Genomic DNA, 20,149 nt, shown 5'->3' with positions numbered 1-20,149 from the left:
CTGGCCCTGCTGAGAGAAGTCTTACGTCCAGAGATGAGAACTAGAGACGGAGACATGGATGGCTCTGCTGGCTAGTGTTTGGTCAACTTAACACAAACCTAGAGTCATCTGGGAAGAAAGAACCTTAATTGAGAGGTTCTCCCCATCAGTTTACTCATGAGCAAGTCTATGGGGGAATTTTCCCTTAACAATTGCTGTAGGAGGGTCCAGCCTACTCCATTGGTTTCACCCATGGGCAGGTGGTCCTGGGTTATCTGAGCAAACTGAGGAGAGCAAGTCAGTAAGCAGCACTCATCCACAGTCTGTGCTTCAGTTTCTACCTCTAGGTTCTCACGGTGAGCTCCTGCCCTGACTTCTCGCTATGGTGGACTGTGAGCTATAAGGCGAAATTAACTCTTTCTTCCCCAACTTGCTTTTGGTCGTAGTGTTTACCATAGAAATAGGAATCAAATTACAACAGCGGCATTAGCCAGATGGAAAATGATGTGACCATTAGGTCCATAAAGCCTCCAGGGACCCCTCACTGACCATAGTCTTTCGGTGGACCTTAAGAACTGGGTCTCAAAGGTTCCAAAGGGCTTACCCAGATACGCTTGGTAATGCCCTAGGAAAAGACATACCTGTCATCTTGGTGCCCTGGTCATCTATTTGGGCCACCTGTAGGGTGATGGTACACTGCAAAGCAAAGGCAAGGATTTGGAAGCCACATCTTGAAACCCTTAATAGGTTATACCACCAGCCTTTCTCCTCTGGCTGGGTTCATGACCCCTCCTCCCGCGGGACAGGGCTATGTACTGCGCACGTGGGCGTGGACGTGTTTGTGCATCTGTGTGTGTGTGTGTGTGTGCATCTCTGTGTGTACATCTATGTGTGTGTGCATCTGTGTGTGTACATCTGTGTTTGTGCATCTCTGTGTGTGTGTGCATCTCTGTGTGTGCATGCGTGTGTGTGTTTGCAGCCACAGAGGTGAAGTGATAGTAATGGGTTACCATGAAAGGGACTTGGAAGATAACTGAATTATAACTGATATCAATGGCAGAAGACCCAAGAGGCTGCTGAGAAGAGGGGACCATGTCTCAGGACCAGTCCTGAACCATGGTGCTAACTAAACTAGGGTGTCCACCCATGGCAATTTTAATGTCTCCTGATTGAGGAAAACTCCTATCAGTACCTCCTAACTGACATCCTTCCTTCAAAAACACCTCACCCACCTACCCACCATCTTCAGACCATCCCTCAGGATTGCCCACAGAATACCCACCACCTGTTTGAATGACTAGAAACAAGTCTCAGCAGCACACACCACGAGCCCCTTTGCCTCTGGCTCCAGCTTTGTCTACACCTCCCCCTTGCACCACCAAGGAGGGCCCTGCCTCTCCTGACAAGTGGACAAACTCATGTCCTTCTGAGAGACTGGCTGTATACATGGGTGGTGACCACACCATCTCTAACAGGATTCTCACTGTGGCCACCAGTCCAGAAGACCAATCTGTTAACTACAGAAAGCAGCCCAGGAGGCCAGCCTGCCCCATGCCAGACTCTAGGAAGTCAGTTTGCCATCTCTAATAACAAGCCAAGGAGCCACACAGTGGCTGTCATCCCCGAATGGCCAGGGTGTGATAAACAGTGAGATGGCAGATGACCTACTTATTTATGTTGTGTAAGGTGAGGGGGGCAAGTTTGTGTCAAGGTGCAAGTGTGGAGGTCAGAGGATAGCTTGTAGGAGCCAGTATCCTCACGCCACAATGTGGGGTCTGGGGTTGAACTCAGGTTGCTAGGCTTCCATCTCATAGGTTCAACAGAGAAAAGCCAAATATGAATTTCAAACCAGTTGTTTGGGTGAGCCTGTCTTTGCTCTCCCCAGAGCAGCAGCCTTTAGTCGGGGCACACTGAAGCCTTCTCTTTTCTCTCCCACAAAGCTTTCCCCATTCCTCTTTGCCCGCCAACATCCAGTCTGGAATCCCAGTGTCTAGCTGGATGGCATGAAGGGAACCAGGTGATGACAGCAGTGTGATGGGCACTCCCAGGGTGCAAAGGACTCCTTTGTGGGGGAGCACTTGGGTGCTCCTGGATCGAGAAGTTCAGCTACACCAGCAGCCCATATTCCTCCTGCCTGGGCTGTCTGGTGCCTGACTCACATCAGTGGGGTTCATGGAATGGTTGAGCAGGGTCAGGTTCTTCACATAAAAGACTTCGTTTGGTCTTTGCACCAGTTGCTTGAGCAGTACAGTGGCCAGGCCAATGAACCTGGGGGAGGCAAGGGGTAGGTGTGAGATCCCCAGGCAGGGTAGAGGGCTCCTCCTGTGGCCCAGACTGTGTCCTGGGGATGATCACCCCCCCACACACAGCCTAAAGAATCCAGGTGAGCAGAGCATCCACAGAGACCGGTGGGGATAGGGTCTCTACACACTCTATGGGAAGCTGCTAGGGAAATCCCAAAAAAACTCCGTCATTGGATCAAGGATGGTGGGCACCTGGCCAAGATGGACCCATCAGATTCTATGTGCTGGGAAAGGCCCGTGGTGTGTGCTGTGGCTTCACTCCTGAGGGGATGTTAGTCTGGGTTGGATACTAGAATTGGGCTTTGATAGAGGATTAGGTAGATATTCAAGAACTATGGCTTCAAGACAGAGCTGCTGCCAGTACCCAAGTTGATGCCATCTTCACCTCTTCTCCTTTAATACCACCCTCCAATTTTCCTTAGCTGTGTGGCAGGGTTGCTGGCCCCCCATGTGAGGTTTGGTCAGGGAGTCAGGCTCCCCCTGTCTCTCTCTGCCTTACCTTTCTTTCTTTTTAGAGCCTGAATCCTGAAGTATGACCTTCAGGAAGGAGTCATTTCCCAGCGGCTGGTTCCAGAGGTGCCAGATTAGGGTCTGTGGGGGCAGAAAGAAACCAGCATTTCCCATCTCTATTTTCTTTTATTTTAAAGTTGGGTGTTTTGAGACAGGGCCTTATGATGTTTCCTGGCTGGCCTGGAACTCACTAGGAAGGCCAGGTTAGCCTGGAGCTCAGTGACCTTCCTACCTCAGTTGCAGGAGGGCTGGGATTAGGAGTGTGGGACACCAAGCTAGGCACCTTACCTCCTCCTCCTCATCCACCCTTCTAGGAAGTGAGAGGAAGTGTAGGATGTGCTAGACCTTAGGAGTTTCTGTTATGTCTACTTTCCTAAGGAGAGTGCACTTGCTACCTTGTTCCACATGTGGGTCATCCCACTTGTGCTCCTGTGCTGAAGCTTCCTGGGCATGCTAGGAGTTGAGTGACTGTCAGGTGAGACGATATGAGTGGCCAAAAGAAAAGATGATGCTGCACAAGGAGCCTTGTCTGTGCTTCAGGATTCTAGGTCTGTCAGAGTGGTGTCGATGGATTAGTGTAGTGGATGGACCACGCTGTGGTGTGTCTCCAGAGGGTGAGAGGAAGGGGGAGGGGGAGGGAGAGAGAGAGAGAGAGAGAGAGAGAGAGAGAGAGAGAGAGAGAGAGAGAGAGAGACAGAGACAGAGAGAAAGAGAGAAAGAGAGAAAGAGATCAAGAACAGCTGTGGACTTCTGCAGCCCTGTCAGATTAGAGGCTAACATTGGTTAGGTTGCCTCAGTCTTAAGAAACTTGGGTGAGACTTCCTGGAGCTCTTTAGACCCCTGGCACCTGGTCAGTGCCTAGCCCTGTCCCTTTGCTCTCCGAGGTGTTCATTCCTCCTCCAGGATTGCCACAGTGTGTCTACCTCATTCCATATGGGGTCGTTTCCTTCCTCCACACGAGTTCTTTTCTTCATCTCTGTAAAGACACCAAGCAGGGCCTGGTATAAGTCAGGGGAAGTATTTTGGTGTCTGGGTCTGAATGGGGTCAAGGGAGGTAGTGTATCCTACAGGTCAAATCTACGTTGGCACCTTAACATAGTGTCTATGGTTTCTTTTTCAGGTATTTCAAACTTACTGACTGGTGTGATAGATAACCCTATTTTCTTTTCTTTCATTCATCAATTTACTTTACATCTTGATTGCAGCCCCCCTCCTCCTAGTCCCCACTCTCATAAACCCCTCCCCCCATTAAGCCCCTTTCCCTCATTACTCCCTCCCCTTCTCCTCAGGGAAGGGAAGCAAGCCTCCCTAGGTACCACCTGCCCTGGCACATCAAGTTGGAACAGTTTTTTTTTTTAAGATTTATTTATTTATTTAATGTATACAAGTACACTGTAGCTGTCTTCAGACACACCAGATCTCATTACAGATGGTTGTGAGCCACCATGTGGTTGCTGGGAATTGAACTCAGGACCTCTGGAAGAGCAGTTGGAGCTCTTAACCACTGAGCCATCTCTCCAGCCCAAATTGCAACAGTTCTAAGTGCATTCTCCTCTACTGAGGCCAGACGAAGCAGCCCAGCTGGGGAAAGGGGGTCCAAAGGCAGGCAACAGAGTCAGAGAGAGCCCCCACTTCAGTTGTTAGGGGGCCCACATGAAGATCAAGCAGCATATCTGCCACAAAACCTTTGACCCAAAAGTGTGTCCTTCCTACAAGATGTGCAGGGAGAAAGACGGAGCAGAGATGAGGGAAATAGCCAACCAATGCCTGGCCCAACTTGAGACCCGTGCTATGCGAGAGAACCATCCCCTGACACTACTAATGATACTCTGCCATGCTTACAGACAGGAGCCTAGCATAACTGTCTTCTGAGAGGTTTCATCCAGAAGCAGATGGAAACAGAAGCAGAGACCCACAGTCAAATATTAGAAGGAGTTCAGGGAATGTTGTGGAAGAGTTGGGGGCATGGATTGAGGGAGCGGGACAGGTCAAGGACACCACAAGAAAGCCCACATAGTCAAGTAACCTGGGCCCATGGGGCTCACAGAGACTGAACCACCAACCAAAGAGCACGCATGGGGACCCAGTCCCCGACACATGCAGCAGGTAACTCTAATTTCATTCTCCTTTCTTTCCGTACATAGTGCCCTGAGTCTCAAAGCCTTGTGGGGTTATGATTCTGGCCAAAGGAGTATAGGAATGAGATTTGCTTTACTCGCTGAGCCATCTTGCCTGCCCTTAAATATTTCTGACTCTGAGTTCCCAGACATAGGGTCCATAGATATGGAGGGCCAACAGTACTGCCTTCTTTTCTATGGACTTGATTTTCTCACTCCCAAGATGCTAGGTGCTTGGTAACAGGTTTTGAAACAATCTACCTCCTGGATGTGTTGCACAGGACATCATTCACATAGTGGAATTGACCATGAGATACCTAGCAGGGTTCCTGGTACCCTTTCGGAACTGGGCGCTCACCTCTGAAGTAGACAGTTACGCAGGCTTTGGGTGTGGGGCTGAGGGGAGGGTTAATTGTGGCAGACTCCACAACAACCCTGAGCATCTTGGACACTTGCTTCCTCCCCTCCTTCCCTGCACAGGACAACCTCTTGCTCTTTGGAGCTCCTCTGTTCCAGGTTCACAGGGTGAGGGAGCTTAGCAACAAGAGGAACATCACAGAGATAAGTGGTTCTTGGTTCCGAAGAGAATCTCCGGAAGAGATAAAGGACTGTGACAGAGTGTAGATTAAACAAGTGGCCCGAGGTGTACACAGACAAACCTTGCCGCTTTGAGGCGGACTCCTTTCTTTTGTCGCTGACCTCTAGAGTTTCAACAACAGGCACAGAATTCTCTTCTGTCTGGAATGAATTGTTGGCAAAGACATGCAATGTAGATGAGAAAATACAAGAGGTGAGGCCATCAAAATCCATATACAGGTAAATCAATGATGTCTCAGGGGAGGGCTTTTTAATGGAGAAGCAAGACATTTGGCATGTTTTTTTCCCCTTTGTTTGATTTTTTTTTTTAAATCTGGGAGACAGGGTCTCAAGTAGCCTAGGTTGGCTCTGAACTCACTATATAGCTGAGGCTGTTCTTGGATTCCTGATTTTCTTGCCTCTGAGGTGATGAGTATTTTGATTTTATAATAATTAATGCTAAGAAAGCTACTTCAAATAAAGACATGCTACAAAATGGCAGAAGTGATCTCAGAAATGATTGGGCAGTCTATTTTAATCCCAAGCTAAAATTCATTTAATTATTGTTTTATGAAGCTCAAATCAGCCATTCAGATGGCAGTTTCTAAAACCAAGCATTCTATCTATCACAGTCCAAAGAAATGTTACTTTGACACATGCTGAGAGAGAGAGGAACGTATTAAGAGCCTTTGTTTTCCATAATAAAGTTATCAGGTTTCTCTAAGAGCAGGAAACTTTGTGTCTACAGCAAAAACACTGCAATTGATAACATACAATAGTCTAAAGTCTGAGCCAAGGGGTTTTCGAAAACATTTGTTGGCGCCATAGTTATATGGCACGAGCCTCATGAAAGTGTGCTTGTTGTGTGCTCAGAACCAAGGATACAGTGACATTGTGGATGAACTGTCAGAAACACCCCTTGAGTTAATTTTCAGTCTTTGCACACCTACGAAACCTCTTGTCGTTGCTTAATTTTCCTGACCCTCCTCCTTAGTCAAGTCTAAGTCTAAAACACGTTGCTCTATGCTAGGCCCGGTAGTGCAGGCCTATAATCCCAGCGCTTGAAAGGGAGAGGAGCAGAGGATCTGTAATTCAATGTTAACCAGGAAGTGGTGGGCATGCGCAGAAGCAGGCAGATCTCTGAGTTCAAGGTCAGCCTGGCCTACTGGGCTTGAGAACAGTCAGGGCTCCACAGAGAAGCTCTGTCTCAAAAAACATCAAATAAACAAAAACAAAACAAAACTCGAACCAAACCAACAATAAAATTCAAGGTCTTCTCTGGCAGCATAGCTAGCTTGAAGCCCAGCCTGAGATACATGCGACCATGTCTCACCATCCCTCCATAAATAGTAAATAAAAACAACCAATGACACCTGGAGGTGGGGGTAGCTTGCAGTAATTGCCATCAAGAAATCAATTGAGCTCTTGACAGGTGGCGGAAATAATCCACTGTATTCCCCTGGCAACCTATTGAGGCAGGGTTTAGGTATTTGCACATTTCGAGATGAGAAAAGGGCGGAAACTTTGCTTGCTGGGATCTGTGGGCCAGGCGGTTAAAAATTGAACCTCACATCTCTCCTCTACCTCATCATCTACCTCATCCTAGTCTGAGCTCCACCAATTTCTCTTCGTTAAACACCGCAGAGCCCTAGAATTGTATCCGGACATTCTGCAAAGCATTCCCTCCCTCTTCTCTCCCCATCTCTCTGGTTTGTGGTCGAGGTCTTGAGACAAGTCTGTCGCTATGTAGCTCAGGCTGTCCTGGAACTCACCAAGATTCTCCTGTCTCAGCCTCCTGCCTTGGAATTATAAACAAAGTCTCAACGCTGGGCTGAGCCCGCCCACTGCAGATAGAACCCTGCTCTGTAATAGGTCGGGGGAGGAGGAACTGACTGTGGCGGGGAACACCGAGCGCCGGGGCTGTCTGAACTGCTTAGCTCTTTGCCCTCACTTTCCCCACAGAAAACGTAGAGGAAGGACGTCTCTGTCCCGGGGTCGCGCGCGCGCGCGCGGGCTCACGGCACTCCCCACAGGCCAGCGAGGTCGCGGATCCGCTCCAGGCTTTGCCGCTCGCCGCCGCGCAGTTCCGGAAGAGCAATCCACTTCCGCGTTTTCCTCGGAGCCCGTGGCGCCGGGCGGTGAGGCGCACGCGCACTGTGATCCAGCTCCGGCGAGCGCGCGGCCGACAACTGCGGGTGAGACGCGGGTCCGTCCCGGCGCGGGTGGCGGCCCGTGGGGTTCCAGGCGGCGGGCGGCGGCATCGGAGAAGACCTCGGGGCTCCGCGGGCCTGCGGGAGCCGGGGCTGGAGCCGCGGGCCGGGCGGGGCGCGGGAGGCCGACGCGGCCGCCCCAGCGCCCGAGGCGCCGGGCCGAGGAGGGCCCGGGGAGGGGAGGCGGGGCCGGGCGGCTCCTCCTCGCCGGGAACTCGGGATGACCTTGGCCGAGTCGCCCGGGTGGGCCGTTTTGTGGTTTTGCGGTTCCGTGGCGGGAACCTCACGGAGGAGCGGGCCGTTTGCCGGGCGCCTCGCTGAGGGAGGGCGAAGAAGAGGCCTCCTGAGGCCTCCTAAGGCCCCGGTCGGGCTGAGGGCGGGCTCTGGTTTTTCTTCTCTCAAAACTCCGGTGTACCTTGAGGTCGGTGCAGACCTTGGGTAGAATGTGACCCTAGGAAAGTCCCCTTGACCTCAGGCCAAAGCGATGATGTCTGGAGCCCTGGGCTGCACTCAGCCCACGGTGCCCGCCTGTTGTGCTGGGCGTGCTGGAGCTGACCGTCCCCACGCACTTCCTCTAGCTTTAGAAGAATTCATGTTTGTGATCCCTCTGATTTGCAAAATCCTTTACCACCCAGGAAGAAAATTGCTCAGCCAAAAAAAAAAAATTTTTTTTTTTTTTTTGAGATGGGATCTCACTGTTACCCTGGCTGTCCTGGAACGCATTCTATAGACCAGGCAGTCCTCGAACTCCCGGAGATAGGTCTGCTTCTTCCTCCCCAATGCTGGGACGAAAAGCGTGCGTCACCATGCCTTGGCACAGAAAGGTCATATTTTTGCTAACTGTGGAGTCTTGTCAGTTTACAGTCACAAAACTGTGTATGGCACCCGCCACCTTTCTGTTCCGTAGTGGTATGCATAATCGATGAATGATGGGCATAAAGGCATGTTTTGATAGGGAAACTTGGGAGAAACGGAAGCTATTGAGTTGACAAGCCCCTTTTCACCGCAGGTGACTAGCATGCAGATATTCGCACCCTGACTTGGTTTGGCTGCCTGACTACTGACATGGCCCACCGGGGTGGGGAGAGGGACTTCCAGACTTCAGCTCGTCGGATGGGTACCTCCCTGCTTTTCCAGCTTTCAGTGCATGAGCGGGAACTGGACCTTGTTTTTCTGGATCATAGCTATGCAAAACCGTGGAGTGCCCACCCCGATGCCAGCAGCGCCCGCCCCACCCGCATGCTCTTTGTAACTCCCCGTCGGCAGCAGGAGAATACTATGTGAGTTTGAGAATACCATGTGAGTTTGGGTTTCCTTCTTAAGGGCTACTTCCGCCTGACCATGGCAGTGTGGCGGGGCATAGATGTTCTTGAGAGTGATTGGGGCTGTGGGGTGACTGGAGAGCTTGGAAGGTGAAGCTGAAGAATTAGTGTCGTCCCCCCCCCCCCCCTTTGGCTACAAACTATTCTTTTTTTTTTTTTTTTTCTTTCTTTCTTAACCAAACCCAGGGCCTTGCGCTTACTAGGCAAGCGCTCTACCACTGAGCTAAATCCTCAACCCCCCCCCCCCCCAAACTATTCTTGAGTCTCTGACTTCAGTGCACAAATTGGGAGGTAGTCCCCACAACATTGCCATCACCCTTACCTCCTTTCAGAAAGCCAAGGTTTAGATTAACCCCTCCTTAAATCTCTATATTTCCAGCCACCCTACAGTAGAGGGTAAGAACATTTCAGAAATCTACCCTCTGATAAGTGAATTGGTTACATTTGACTAACTAGTTAATTGTTTTGCACCTTCTGATTTCACCCATGTCAGAATTTGTTGAATTGCTCTTTTCTGATCATTACAAGTTTTTGGAATGAGATATTTGTGTTTGTTTTGAGTTTAATCTTCCCTCAAACAAACACAGGTTATTTTTTTGTTGTTGGGAGTTGAGATCTTGTGTTTGGGTTCCTCCCTCTCTCTCTCTCTCTCTCTCTCTCTCTCTCTCTCTCTCCCCCCCTTCCTCTCTCTCTCTCCTCTCTCTCTCTCCTCTCTCTTTCTCTCTCTCTCTCTCTCTCTCACACACACACACACACACACACACACACACACTCTCACTCCCCAGACATGATGACTCTTGAACTCTGATCTTCCTGCCTGTACCTCTCAGGTGCAAGGATTGTTGATACAGGGTCATACTATACTGTGTACCCCTGGCTAGCTTTGTAGTTCGGGTTGGCAGCCTCCCAACATTCAGATTGCAGTCATTTCTGTGGCTTAGAAATGTAGTTTGCTTTCTTGAGATAGGGTTTCTCTATGTATACCTGGCCATCCTAGAACTCTCTGTAGACCAGGTTGACTCACAGAGATCCGCCTGCCTCTGCCTCCCAAGTGCAGACCTGTAATCAACCCAGCTCAGGGGAGTTTTTTTCCTAATGATATTAATGGTTTTTTGGCTTCAGTTTCCTCAGTGTCCATGATCTGTGACTTTAGGGGAACATTCTAGCATAATTCTAAGCTTATGGCCTGGGGCATAACTGAAAACCAACTTTAAGTAAAATTTGAAAATTTTTTAACTATATAAAACTTATTGTTTTGTGTTTATACTTAATGACTTTTTTTTTAAAAAACAAGAATCGGTGATTTAGGAACTGAATTACTGTATTGGAAAATTTATTTTTAATTGTGTTTATGAGTGTAGTATGTTCATTGAATACCAGTGTCCTCAGAGGTCAGAGGCATCAGATCCCCTTGGAGCTAGGATTAGGCATTGTATCACCCCACATGGGTGCTAGGAATCAAACTTGGGTCCTCTGCAAGAGCAGCAAATGCTCTTGAAAAGGCTTTGGAGCCAGTTATGGCAGCTTGTGCCTATAATTCCAGCACTTGGTGAGGCTGAGGCAAGAGCAGAGTCAAGAGGTTAAGGCTAGGAGTTGGAGAGAGATAGATCAGCAGTTAGATCACATACTGCTCTTGTAGAGTACCCAAATTCAGCTCACAGCACTCACGTCAGATGCCTCTGTGGACACTGTACCCACATACATGCATTTAAAATCTTAAAAAAAACAGTAATGACTGAGTTCAAGGCTAGCCTGGGCAACATAGTCAACTCCAGGCATGATGAAACTTTAAGAAGAAAAAAACCGAAGCCACAGGAAGTGTAATGACCCTGTCTTTCCCAGACACACAGCAGGGAGGGGAGCGCTAGATGAGAGGATGTCATGACTGTGGATGTGGAAATCATTTAAAGCTGATCATGTTGATTAGACATGTTTTAAACATTGGCAGCCAGCTGATGGTTAAGCATGTGTGTTGTGTGAAGTGTGTGTGGCCTGGTCCTATTTCCTCACCTGTTTACAGTGAGTCAGACGTTCCAATAGATGTGGAGACTGTCACGGCAACTCCTGCTCCACTCTATGACAATCAGAAGGCAAGAAGTGTGATGAATGAGTGTGAACGGCATGTGATCTTCGCCAGGACAGATGCAGATGCTCCTCCTCCACCAGAAGACTGGGAAGAGCACGTCAACAGGTAGGCCAGTCCTGGATAGATTGGCCAGTTTGGGGCAAATTTTAGTACTTGGTAATTGTGTATTATCATCGTCTTTGAAACTTCCACTGGAGCTCATGTTGTTCCACTCACAGTCATGCAGTGGGATGTTCTCTCCACATGCATTGTATCTTTGCTCGCTGCTGTGCAGCGCATGGCAGGAGGGTTGCAGTGAGCTGCCTCACTACTGTCCTAACTCTCGCTCATTACCCAGCATACACAGTGGCAGATGTCACAGTTGCAGCACCATGGAGGGCCTAGGCAGGAGGAGGACTTGAACTCAAGATAAGTGTGGGCAGCAGAGTGAAACTTTAATCTTTTTATAACAAGTAGGGGATTGGGGATGTAGCACAGAGGTAAAGCCTTTTCCTGGCATATGTAAGGCCCCCAACACCACAAAACTGTACAATTGACTTGCTGGATATAGATATGACTAACTTTGCAGGAAGAGCTACCGAAACTCTTATGTTTGTGAGATTTGCATTGATATGACATGATCTACAACTGAGGTAATAAATGTTTTTGAATCATATGTGAAGCTAGTAGCTTGAAATGCTTTAAAACAGTTTTGCAAGGTTGGAGATATAACTCCATGGCAGAACTCCATTTTCAAAAATGATGAGAGGGCAAGAGAGATGGTTCATAGGTTAAGAGGGTGTAGTACTCTTCAGAGGACCAAGGGGGATGCTTCTGGCCTTCTTTGGCACCTGCATACACACACACACATACACACACACACACACACTCACACACTCTCTCTCTCTCTCTCTCTCTCTACTAAAAATACAGCTTTATGGGCTGGAGAGATGGCTCAGTGGTTAAGAGCACAGACTGCTCTTCCAGAGGTCATGAGTTCAATTCCCAGCAACCACATGGTGGCTCATAACCATCTGTAATGGGGTCTGATGCCCTCTGAAGATACACTCACATATATAAAATAAATAAGTAAATAATTAAAAAAAAATACAGCTTTAATAGATATGGGAAACAGGGCCTGGAGAGATGGCTCAGAGGTTAAGGGCACTGGCTGCTCTTTGAGAGGACCAGATTCAATTCTCAGCACCCACATGGCAGCTCAGTTTGTGACTCCAGTTCCAGGGCTTCTGACAACCTTACACAGGCAAAACACCAGTGAATGTAAACTAAAAGTGATATGTTAAAAAAACCTGAGGGATACATGTATGAGAGAATTGAAGCACTTTTTAAAATTAGTTAACCCTTGGTTATGATTGAGAGGTCTGGGAGCTAGTCATTAGACTTTATAGTACATAACAATGCCTTCCTTCAGTCACTCCTTCATTTAAAAGATACATTTTATATTACTGTGTATGTCTGTGAGAGTATGCCAGGGTGTTGGGGTGCCTTGGAAACCAGAAAAGGTTGGCTCCCCTAGAGCTGCAGGCACTTGTGAATTACCTGATATGGATGCCAGGTGCTGACTCTAGTCCTCTCAAGAGCAGCAGGTGTTCACAGCTGTTGAGCTACGTCTCTAACCCCTTTCTTGATTTCTTTTTGAGACGGGATCTCTGGTGTAACATAGGCCTACCTCATACTCCCTAGTAGCTAGGATTGACCTTGAACTCATGATCCTTGTGCCTCTACCTTTCATGTGCTGGGATTATAGGTGTGTCACTCCCGGGCCTTTTGTTATTTTTATATATTGTTTTACTGTCAAAACTGAGGCTGTGCTGTCAAGCGTGGTCACTAATTTCTTAATTTATAAGGAAAGATAAACTGCTAGGCCGAAGAGACACTTGAGTGCTGGGCCAGACACCTCTATCAGACAGCTCTCTAGAGTCTAGGTATTCATCTTCAGAGACTACTGACTGGGTGGCTTGAGTCTTTAGAGTGAGAGACTTCCATTCTTTGTTAAGGCTCTTCCCCCTGCTGCTCCTACTCAGTAGGAACTGCCTACAGATCGTTTTTTGTGTCCCCAGTAGAGAGTCTTGAGAAGCCATTTTGTTCCACTGGGGTGGTGAGTAGAGAGTTTATAGAAGAAAGATGGGCACAGGAGTAGACTAGGGTGCCCTTCACCTAAGGTCTCTAGAGTGAGCCTTTGTCCTTCTGTTAGGACTGCACACTGATACACTGTTACTGTGTCTCAGTAAGATTGGGAGGGTTGTATTAGCAACAGCCCTTCGGCTATCTCTCTGGGAAGGTCACATTTGCAGAGAGCTGACTCCATTATTTGTTAGCACACACTACCTTAACTGAAGAGGTGAGTGTTGTTGTCTAGCTTGTTTGGAAGTTGCCTCTGCTGTGGTTATGATCATCTTATTGCCCTCTTTCCCTTGATAAAGTGCTGCTTCCTTTCTGTCTGCGTAGGGCATGTGACATTTATAGGTTCCCACACTTGAGAACTCCATGGACACCTCTATCAGACAGCTCTCTAGAGTCTAGGTATTCATCTTCAGAGACTACTGACTGGGTGGCTTGAGTCTTTAGAGTGAGAGACTTCCATTCTTTGTTAGGGCTCTTCCCCCTGCCGCTCCTACTCATTAGGAACTGCCTACAGATCGTTTTTGTGTATAGGAAACAAAATCTATTACCACCACCCAATCCTAGTCTTCTCTAATGAGAGTGGATACTGTATGAAATGGTTTCAGTCTCTGTGTTTGTCTAGATCAGGCAGGAGTTGCCAAACTGACCTATGTGCCAGATTTGGTCCATTTCTTTTGTATGCCTTAAGAATAGTTTTTATGTTTTTAAGTTGGCTGGAGAAAAAGAGGTATTTTGTGACACATAAAATTTTCACTTCAGTGTCTATGAATAACGATTATTGGAATACAGCTACTGCCCATGACTGTTTTTGCACAAACAAGAGTTTTGTAGTTGTGTCAGAGACCATATATTCTATAACCCTCTTATGTTAACTCTGTAGTTAAGTTAGCCAGCTGGGTTTGGGTCATGTTTAATGTTTGTGTATCACAGTCATGATTCTGGGATCTTTGAAAAATTTGTTTGGTGGCAAAGTAATATATATATAGTACTGAAGATGTTGGGCCACCAGCACCATCCCCACTCCTCTCCTGCTGCCTCCCACCCCTTCCTGTGCCCCATCTGTTCATCAGATGGAACGCTGCTTTAGATGCTTTGCCTTTGAGAAAATACTTGACAAAATACTCATTCACTTGCTTGGGTGAGGTCGGTTTTTTGTTGTTTTTGTTTTTCAAAGCAGGGTTTCTTTGTATAGACCTGACTGACCTGGAATTCACTCTGTAGACTGGCCTGGAACTGACTGGAACTAGCTGGCCTGGAACTCAGATATCTGCCTGCCTCTGCCTCCTGAGTCCTGAGATTAAAGATATGTGACACCATTGCCCAGCCAAATAACATTTAAAACATCTAATATTTTAGCTCAAAACAATCTAGTATTGGAAAGTAGTCTGTCTTAGAAATGAGAACGTTAGGGCTAGAGAGGTGGCTCAGAGGTTAAGAGCACTTCCCAAGGTCCTGAGTTCAATTCCCAGCAACTACATGGTGGCTCACAACCATCTGTAGTGGGATCCGATGCCCTCTTCTGGTGTGTCTGAAGACAGTGACAGTGGGTTCATATATATAAAATAAAATTTTTTTAAAAGAAATGATAATGTTAGAATTTCAACCAAGAGCTTTCCCAGTGTCCTTCTGGAACTTTGTATAACTGTCTAATACTTAATACTATGTGTGGGTGTGCACATATATATACATACATCTATGTTGTGTGGCTACATACTACAATATATATGTGTATATATCAGGTTGGATCTTTGGTGTTTAAGTCCAAAAGCTTTGAGTTGTTTTCGTTCGTTCCTTATTTTCTTTTAAAGATTTATTTATTATATATAGCTGTAACTGTCTTCAAACACACCAGAAGAGAGCATCAGATCTCATTACAGATGTTGTGAGCCACTATGTGGTTGCTGGGATTTGAACTCAGGACCTCTGGAAGAGCAATCAGTGCTGTAGTCAATGCTCTTAACCACTGAGCTATCTCTCTAGCCCTTTCTTTCGTTCCTTACCTCTTACCTATTTTCTTTTCTTTTTTTTTTTAAAGATTTATTTATTTATCATATACAAGTACACTGTAGCTGTCTTCAGATACACCAGAAGAGGGCATCGAATCCCATTACAGATGGTTGTGAGCCAGCATGTGGTTGCTGGGAATTGAACTCATGACCTCTGGAAGAGCAGTCGGTGCTCTTAACCGCTGAGCCATCTCTCCAGACCACCTATTTTTTTTTTCCCCTTTTAAGTCTTTATTTTCTTAGTTGTGTGACTTAATTAAGCTTTTCTGGTGTTTTTTGTCTTATCCTGTTTGACTTTCACTTAAAATTTTCCCGTAGTCTGGGCATGGTGGTGCACACCTTGATTTCCAGTGGGTGGGAGGCAGAATCAGTAGAATTTCTGAGTTTGAAGCCATCCTGGTCTACCTAGTAAGTTCCAGGACAGCCAGGGCGATTTAGAGAGACCTTGTGTCACAAAAACTAAAATAAGATTAAAAAAATTCCTTTAGACAGGAGCAGTGAGATAGCATTTGTCAAAACACAAACCTGGTTCAAGGGGCTGATGACCTGAACTCAATTGCTGGAACCCATGTAAGGGAAAAGGAGAGAAATCACTCCACAACGCTGTTGTCTGATCTCACAAGTGCCATGGCATATGCCCCCTCCTAAATACACCACACACTGCCCATTCTCACACACAATCTTTTAAAAACGTTTTTTTCTTTTAAATCTGGGGTTGGAGAGCTGGTCCAGCAGTTAAAGAGTTTTACTTCTTGCAGAGGGTCAGATTTCTGTTCCCAGCACTCATGTGGTGGCTTATAGCCACCCTGACTCTGTTTTGGGACATTCAGTGCCTTTTCTAGACTCTGTGGGTATCAGGCACGCACACATATACATGAAAGCAAAAACATTCATATACATAAGATGAAATCTTTTTAATTCTTTTAGACATTTTTTGCTTTGAATCTGTCTCCCTTGGAGCAGAATCGGGGAATTAATAACTACCTTTGAAAGCACTGGGTTTGCCAGCTTTGTGGCATGTGTCCATAGCCCTAGCCTTTGGGAAATGAGGCAGAGTGGGCCACACTTGTGGCCAGTGTGGGCTACACAGTGAGGCCCTGTCTCTTAAAAAGGAGAAAGGAAAAAGAGTCAGGCTTTCTAGGATCAGTGTGCTCTCTTGCTTTCTTCAACTAGGCCGAGCCTGAGGTCAGCATATCATCCAGGTTGGTCAGACCAAGGAAGACAAAAGACTGTGATGTCATCTATGAAAATGAGAAAATGTATTTCTTGCACTCATGAAAAGCAAACAGAGTCAGGCCCAAGGGAGGGGCCTTTGACTCACACAGTTCCCATCAGCTCCTAAATTATATCTTTAGCGTGCTCTTTATCTTAATATTGGGTTAGATCTTTTCCCCCTGCCCGTTTAAATTTTTAGCCTCCCACGAAGCTGACAATGCATAGAACACATTTCAATTCTTGGGTCACTTAATTGTATGTGCAACAGTAACCCTAAGAATTTTTTTTCTGAGCTTTTAGACTCAAAATTTGTGGCTTTTAAATTTAATTTCATGTGTTGTTGTAGTCATTTCTAAATAGTCTTGTTCAGATCATATTGTTTCTTCATGCCATTTTGATTTCATAGTGAAATCAAGTTTAAAAAAATGACTAGGGAAGGGCTGAGGAGAGACTCAGGATAAAATACTTGCTGGGCATGCTCAGGTCTTGGACTCAGATCCTTAGCATCTATGTAAAAAAAAAAAGCTGGGCAAAGAGACACAAGTCTGTGGCACCAAGATTGGAGGAGGAGGAGATGGGGATCCTTGGAACTTCCTGGCCAACCATTTAGTCAAACATGGTTAAGCATAAAGTACCAGGGTCAGTGAGAGACTGTTAAAAAAAAATAATACAGAAAAAGATAGACACCCAAATTCAACCGCTGGTTTTCATGTGCACACTTGGACATCCCACTCACATGCATATGTGTGTATACACCACACACACACAAATAATAATCTTAGTGCTTACAAATAGGGTAGAAATTATCTGGGTGGTGATGGTACACCTCTTTAATCCCAGTACTGGGAGACAGAGGCAGATGGATCTCTTTTAGAGGTCAGCCTGGTCTACACAGAGTTATTACAGGACAGCCAGGGCTACACAGAGAAACCTTATCCTGAAAAACCAAACCAAACCAGGGTAGAATTTAAAAACTAAGAAGTACATTAAAATGGCACTGCACCTGTCTCTGGAAAACCTTTTCTATACTGTTTTTGAACATTCTGTTCCCTCCCACTGCTACACATGCATGTCTCAAGCCCACCTGAGAATCACTGTTTATGGGGAGACGCTGCTAGGGTAAATATGCTGTGCATTTCAGTAATGTGAAGGAAAGAGTATGAACCAAAGGGCTAGGGACCATCAAGCCTTCCCATCCAAGTGGAGTTAAGGCTTTCTGTCTATCTCCGAAATCCAAACTCTCTAACAATAGACATAATTCTGATGAGGTCACGCCAAGAGAACTGGGAGAAAAAAGGCAAAAAAGCACAATCTAGAACCTAAGCCTCTTTCTAGTTACCTCCACAGTATTAGAAGAGGGTGAGTAGCTTTGGGGACTCAGGCATTTATCTGTAGCAAGGAAAGCTTCACAGATAGATGATGGATGGATGGATGGATGGCGCTCCAGCAACATGTGATGCTGCACGTCTGTGATTCTAGCATCTAGGAGCCAGAAGCAGGAGACTCCTGAGTTTGACATGAACCTTGGTTACATAGCAAGTTCAGGATCGTCCTGAGTTGTTTGAGAGTCTGTCTCACAAAAGTAAGATCTGAGGATATACTTGGCTGGATTAGATCTGTTATCCAGGAGGGAAATGAAGGCATTTCTGAAGAGGGAACGCCTGGTTTTCTCTCTAAACTTTCTCACTGTTCATAGCTAACTTGAATTAAGTCATCTAGTCCATGTCTGTCTTTTAGACAGGAAGACTCAGGGTACATAGCCTACTCCTTATTACAGAGTGGAATAACATCCTGCCTCTTGGTTAGGCTTCTCCTGTACCATGCAGGTTGTGTGGTAGGTGAGATTTTTTAATTTACTTAGAGAAAGGGAGTTTCTAGTAAATATTAGCTAGTTCCTGGGGAACTAGGTAGTTGAACAGAGTAAATTAAAAAGGTAATTTGCCCTTCCTGTGTGTTCACTGGGCCATGATACTTGTAGTTATAGACCTGTCGATGTCTCTTGTTGAGTAAGGTCAGGTGTGATGGAAAAGCTGCTGCTTCTCTGTGAAGTTACAGGTGGAGACTGTTGACACCCTTTCAAGCAGCTTCTCTGCAGCTTGACCATGCTGTTTTGTTCCTGTTGTTTATGTGTGGGGACTGGATGGACCCAGCTGTTCAGAGCACTTAGATTGTGTGTGCAGTCGCTCTGTTCATTTGGCAGTGTTTTAATCCTCAGTGTGTCAGGCACTTGTTGTGTGTACTGGGGATATAGCATTAAAACACAACCTTAAAAATCTTGGCTTTCTTGTCATTTGCATTCTAGCAAAGGAAGCCAGACACATAGAATGGCTAGAATGTGAGGTGGTGAAGTAGTTGAAAAGCGGAGCTAGAGAATCCCAGGGTGGGATAAGAGGGATCTAGGAAGCCTCAGTAGAAGGTGATATTTAACAGTGCATGAAGGGAAGGACAAAGGGCACAACTGTGTGAATTCAGGGAATGAATGAAAAGGGTCCAGGTACAGGACTGCACTTGGTGCACACAGGGTCTATGTAGGAGAATGGAAGGTGTTGATCGGGGACAGAAGAGCACACAGAACTAAGCAGAATGACATTAAATGCCATTAGATGATGAGATTGGGGAAGATCCTGGATCCACACAGCTCGGGGCAGAACTGTAACTTTTTTTTTTTTTTACATTTTATGTATTTGTTGTGTGTGTGTGTGTGTGTGTGTGTGTTTTGCATGTACATGTGTATTTAAGCATTTAAATGTACATGTGGACTATACAGCTGTGCTCACCTGTGTTTATATAGGGGGAGGCCCGAGATTATCTGGTATTTTTCTATTGCCTCTATATTTTGATCTATATTTTGATATAGCCTTTCACTAAACCTAGAGCTTGCTGATTGATTAGGTGGGCTGAGCATCAAGCCCCTGAAATACTTCTTTCTCTGCCCACCCTTCAACCCCAGCACTGAGTTACAGATATGTGACACTTTGCCCGGCTTTTATGTGGGTGGTAGGGATATAAACTCAGGTCCTGATGCTTGCACAGCAATAATCGCTTTACCCATGGTGCCGCCATCTCATCAGCCCATAACTATATTCTTTTTTTTTTTTTTTCCTGTTCTTTTTTTCGGAGCTGGGGAGCGAACCCAGGGCCTTGTGCTTGCTAGGCAAGTGCTCTACCACTGAGCCAAATCCCCAACCCCCCATAACTGTATTCTATTCCCAGTTGTTGGGAGTTTTATTTTTGAGACAGGTTTTTTTTTTTTTTTTTTCTGTGTAATAATCTTGGTTATCCTGGGAGTCACTGCAGACCAGGCTGGTTTTGAACTCACAGAGATCTGTTTATGTCTGCATCTTGAGTGCTAGGACTAAAGGCATGTACTACCATGTCCAGCTTGTTAGGAGTTTCTTGATTGGAGACAGAGTACATAGAGTTGAAATATCTTCTGTTGCCTTTCTCCTCCTGCCTCTTAAGATTGCTAGTCACAACTGTGATGTCAAGACTGCTGAGTTGCTGGGCATGAGGTGAGGAGTGACCTGCTCTGTTGGCAGTGGGGTGGGGTTGAGAGCAATATTTGTGATTGCAGTTTACAGCTGGGCTTAGAGCCTGCCCATAAGGAGACAGAGATTTGTGTGTTGTGATGTGCTGGGATAAGAAAATATTAACATTATTTCACACTTGTGTGACAAAAAGGCAAAACTGGAAAAGGAAAA

General features: G+C 46.4%; 2 protein-coding genes across 22 annotated transcripts in view; one reads left to right on the top strand and one right to left on the bottom strand.

The window, feature by feature from the left end:
- Nucleotides 1-7,391, bottom strand: part of Fer1l5 (fer-1-like family member 5) — a 54,686-nt gene extending 47,295 nt beyond the window's left edge. For 5 of the 7 annotated variants that reach the window (XR_005489102.2, XM_017596789.3, XM_017596792.3 and 2 more), the window contains exons 1-5: nt 5,569-7,253; nt 3,716-3,768; nt 2,782-2,873; nt 2,139-2,247; nt 621-675 (exon numbers count right to left, since the gene is read on the bottom strand). Coding sequence is in view for 6 of the 7 variants with exons in the window: in XM_017596789.3 (XP_017452278.1) it covers nt 621-675; nt 2,139-2,247; nt 2,782-2,873; nt 3,716-3,768; nt 5,569-5,776 (517 nt within the window). In the remaining variant the exon portion in view is untranslated. The other 2 variants (XM_039084527.2, XM_008767045.4) reach the window with 2 other exon arrangements.
- A 154-nt stretch (nt 7,392-7,545) lies between these two features.
- The window catches only part of Kansl3 (KAT8 regulatory NSL complex subunit 3), a 43,574-nt gene continuing 30,970 nt past the window's right edge, over nt 7,546-20,149 (top strand). For 2 of the 15 annotated variants that reach the window (XM_063267149.1, XM_006244809.5), the window contains exons 1-3: nt 7,801-7,938; nt 8,705-8,975; nt 11,038-11,208. In XM_063267149.1, the coding sequence (XP_063123219.1) occupies nt 8,761-8,975; nt 11,038-11,208 (386 nt within the window). In that variant the 5' untranslated portion in view covers nt 7,801-7,938; nt 8,705-8,760. Of the gene's footprint in view, nt 7,692-7,800; nt 8,117-8,169; nt 8,995-11,037; nt 11,209-19,910; nt 19,961-20,149 lie in introns of those variants that run through there. The other 13 variants (XM_063267151.1, XM_006244810.5, XM_039083566.2 and 10 more) reach the window with 12 other exon arrangements.

Source organism: Rattus norvegicus, chromosome 9, assembly GCF_036323735.1.
Source record: "Rattus norvegicus strain BN/NHsdMcwi chromosome 9, GRCr8, whole genome shotgun sequence".
Lineage (NCBI taxonomy): Eukaryota > Metazoa > Chordata > Mammalia > Rodentia > Muridae > Rattus > Rattus norvegicus.
This window is presented reverse-complemented; position numbering and strand designations above follow the sequence as displayed.